The 2,863-nt window shown below is 42.6% G+C and overlaps 1 protein-coding gene across 1 annotated transcript in view; it reads right to left on the reverse strand.

The window, feature by feature from the left end:
• Window positions 1-2,863, reverse strand: part of LOC103201932 (cytochrome P450 4A6-like) — a 51,237-nt gene that overhangs the window by 9,445 nt on the left and 38,929 nt on the right. Inside the window, exons 3-5 of the mRNA XM_007946702.2 lie at window positions 2,137-2,278; window positions 1,155-1,199; window positions 538-665 (exon numbers count right to left, since the gene is read on the reverse strand). Of these exons, the coding sequence (XP_007944893.2) occupies window positions 538-665; window positions 1,155-1,199; window positions 2,137-2,278 (315 nt within the window). The remainder of the gene's footprint in view (window positions 1-537; window positions 666-1,154; window positions 1,200-2,136; window positions 2,279-2,863) is intronic.

The raw sequence follows: 2,863 nt of genomic DNA on the forward strand, positions 1-2,863 counted from the left end.
TGGCTTCCTGGCTTTTAATCTCCTTTCTCCTGCTCTTCCTGCTTGCTACTTTGGGCGTCCCTGAGTTGTCTCTCCTCACCTGTAACCCTGGGGCTGACTGCTTTTCTGTCCGGGTTCCTGGCTTTTTATCCCATTTCTCCTGCTCTTCTGGCCTGCTACTCTGGGCGGGAACTAGCAGACCAACCCCAAAGTAGACAGAAAATTTGTATTTGGGATATGGGGCAATATACATCTCAATTTGGTGGTGGAAGGAACTAACTGAGTTAGTTCTAGTGCATGTCAATTTCTGTGTGCATGAAGAGATCCTGGTCTTACAGGTGTGTCTAAGAGCTTGACAATATGTGTGTGCATTTACAGGGGGTGATGTGCATGTCTGTGGTTCTGAAGAGTTTCTTTGTTTGTAAACTCTGTCTGATGGATGTCCCTGGGATAATGTATTCAACAGTTGACTATGTGAGGGTGTTCTGGGTGTATGCAGGGGTTTGAGTCAGGGTGTGTGTGGAAACAAGAGAGAGAGAGAGATAGAGACTTAATCACCAACATCACTTGGACAGAGTCAGCAATGAGCCCCACATAGGGCTTCAGGATGTCATAATGGAAGGCTGGAGTCAGTGTCCGCCGGTGCTGGAACCATTTCTCCCCATTCAACAGAAGCAAGCCGTACCCTGGGACAGAGATCAATATGTGTATAAGTTCTGGGGAGACAGCATCAGAGGGACTACCAGAGACAGTTTGGGAGAGAGCAAGGTCATCCTGGGGAAAGAAACCCATCTGAAGACACATTACATGCAAAACCTGGGAAACTTGTCACATTTTACGAATGTGAGACTCCAATTTGGCTGATACATAGACTGTGATTTTGATAGCTATGAGAGAAAATCTGAAAATATTAATGAGGGGTATACCTTAAATATGTGTTAAATTGTGAAATTTTGAGAGAACTGAGACTAGATGTGGAAGGATCAGAGATATTGGATAGTTCCAACCACCAGGAGAATAGGCCAAAGTCTGGGAAAAGAAAAGAGTTGAGGCTCAACTCATGGATGTTGGTAGTAGGGGTGTCTGGACACCTGTAGTTCTCTGTGAGCCAAAGAGATCTCTCATGACAAATATACCTGATGAGTGGAATGCAGTCATTTTATAGACATACGTACCAATCCAGGGGGCCAGGAATCTGTATTCATCACTTTTCTTTGGGTCTGAAAAGTAAGGAGGGGCATCAAGATGTGAGTGTAAGGGATCAGACAAGACATCCCTCGGGAGGCAATTGTGTTCCAGACCATTGGCTAGTATCATTTATTGATGATTATAATCTGTAAATATATGCCAAAGTGACCTTTCATTTGCCTCCCATACTCTACAATCTCTGTCTCAATAATTAGTGTGGGCTCAGGGGGGGCAGACTCAGTGTACCAGCAGAAACTCACAAGAATAGGATAGTAGAGTGGCTAGAAATGTAGGCAATGTCCTAAATGCCAACCAGTAAAACATAAACCTTTTGGATTGTTTAGGATTTATGTGGCTTTGACATCCCATGTACCATAACAGGCAAAAATAAGAACTAGCAGATCAACCCCAAAGTAGACAGAAAATTTGTCTTTGGGATATGGGGCAATATACATAACAGAGTATCTCAATTTGTGGAAGGAAGGAAGATAAGAGGGGTAGAAAGGCAGGGAGGGAGTGAGGCAGAGAGAGAGAGGAAGGGAAGAGGAGAAAGAGTGTGGGAGGGAGAAAGTAAAAGGGAAAGAGAATGAGAGATAGAGAATAGAATAGAATAAAATGAAGGAAAGAAGGAAGGGAAAGAAGAGAAAAAGTAAGAAAGAAAAAAGGATGGAAGATAATTGAAGTAAAGAAATGGAAGGAAGGAAGAATGAAGGAAGGAAATAAAAGGAAAAAAAGAAGGAAGGAAGAAGGAAATTAGAAGGAAGGAAGAAAATTCATCCCAGAACAGACGTTTTAAATGTCCAGTTCTAAGAAATAATTGTTGGCCTGAGGCTGTGTGTGAGTCGGGAGAATGGTTGGTAGTGTTTACATACTTGTAGTTGACCTAAGCTCTCTTGGAATTTTAGAGAACCAGAGGCATGAACTCAAGAGGGAGGAACTTTTCCAGCTGGATATGAGATTTGCTCTCACCTGTTCTCCCTAGAATCACCCTCATGTAGTCAGGATCGTAAACATGGAAGACAATTGAGTCACCCCACAACCAGCGAGGACAGGCACATGGGAATTTCTGAACCCATGTCAAGAAATGTTGCAACTCTGTGTCCCTTTGAAACTGTAACAGAAAGAGAGACAAACCAGTTAAAGCATTTCTTTAGGTTTAATACTTACAGTAGGGTGGAAGGATAGGACAGCCACAGGAAGGGTGGTTCTGGAACTCCCAGCAGAGGTTAGGGGGTTGGAACTGATAACCTGATCTCCAATCTAGACTCTTGCTGTTGATGAACTTGCCCTAAGGCAAGACCTGTGCTCTTGTTGAGCTGATCTTTGGGCCCTCACTCAGTACTTCTTCCAGAAATTAAAAATAATAGGCAATTGATAAACATTGTTGACTCCACAGTGTATAAGACCTTTCCACAGACTGACATTATGTGCTGCTTGGAGCATATCAGTAGTTGAGTAGGAATTATTACTCTATTCTATTTTACAGAAGAATGGGAAAATCAAAATTAATGATATGCCCAGGCGACCTTGGTTACACTCAAGCCTGCTGATCCCTATGATGTCTTTCTCCTGGGCTCTCACAGCCCCTTGGTGTTCCTGTAGTATCATATTAATAAAAAATGTACTCTAATTTTTGGGTACCCTGTTGGCAAATGCACTTTCTATACTTGTTATCTCTACTTCCTTGTTGTTGTTA

Source organism: Orycteropus afer, unplaced genomic scaffold (assembly GCF_000298275.1).
Source record: "Orycteropus afer afer isolate SDZICR_OR568_19922 unplaced genomic scaffold, OryAfe1.0 scaffold00169, whole genome shotgun sequence".
Lineage (NCBI taxonomy): Eukaryota > Metazoa > Chordata > Mammalia > Tubulidentata > Orycteropodidae > Orycteropus > Orycteropus afer.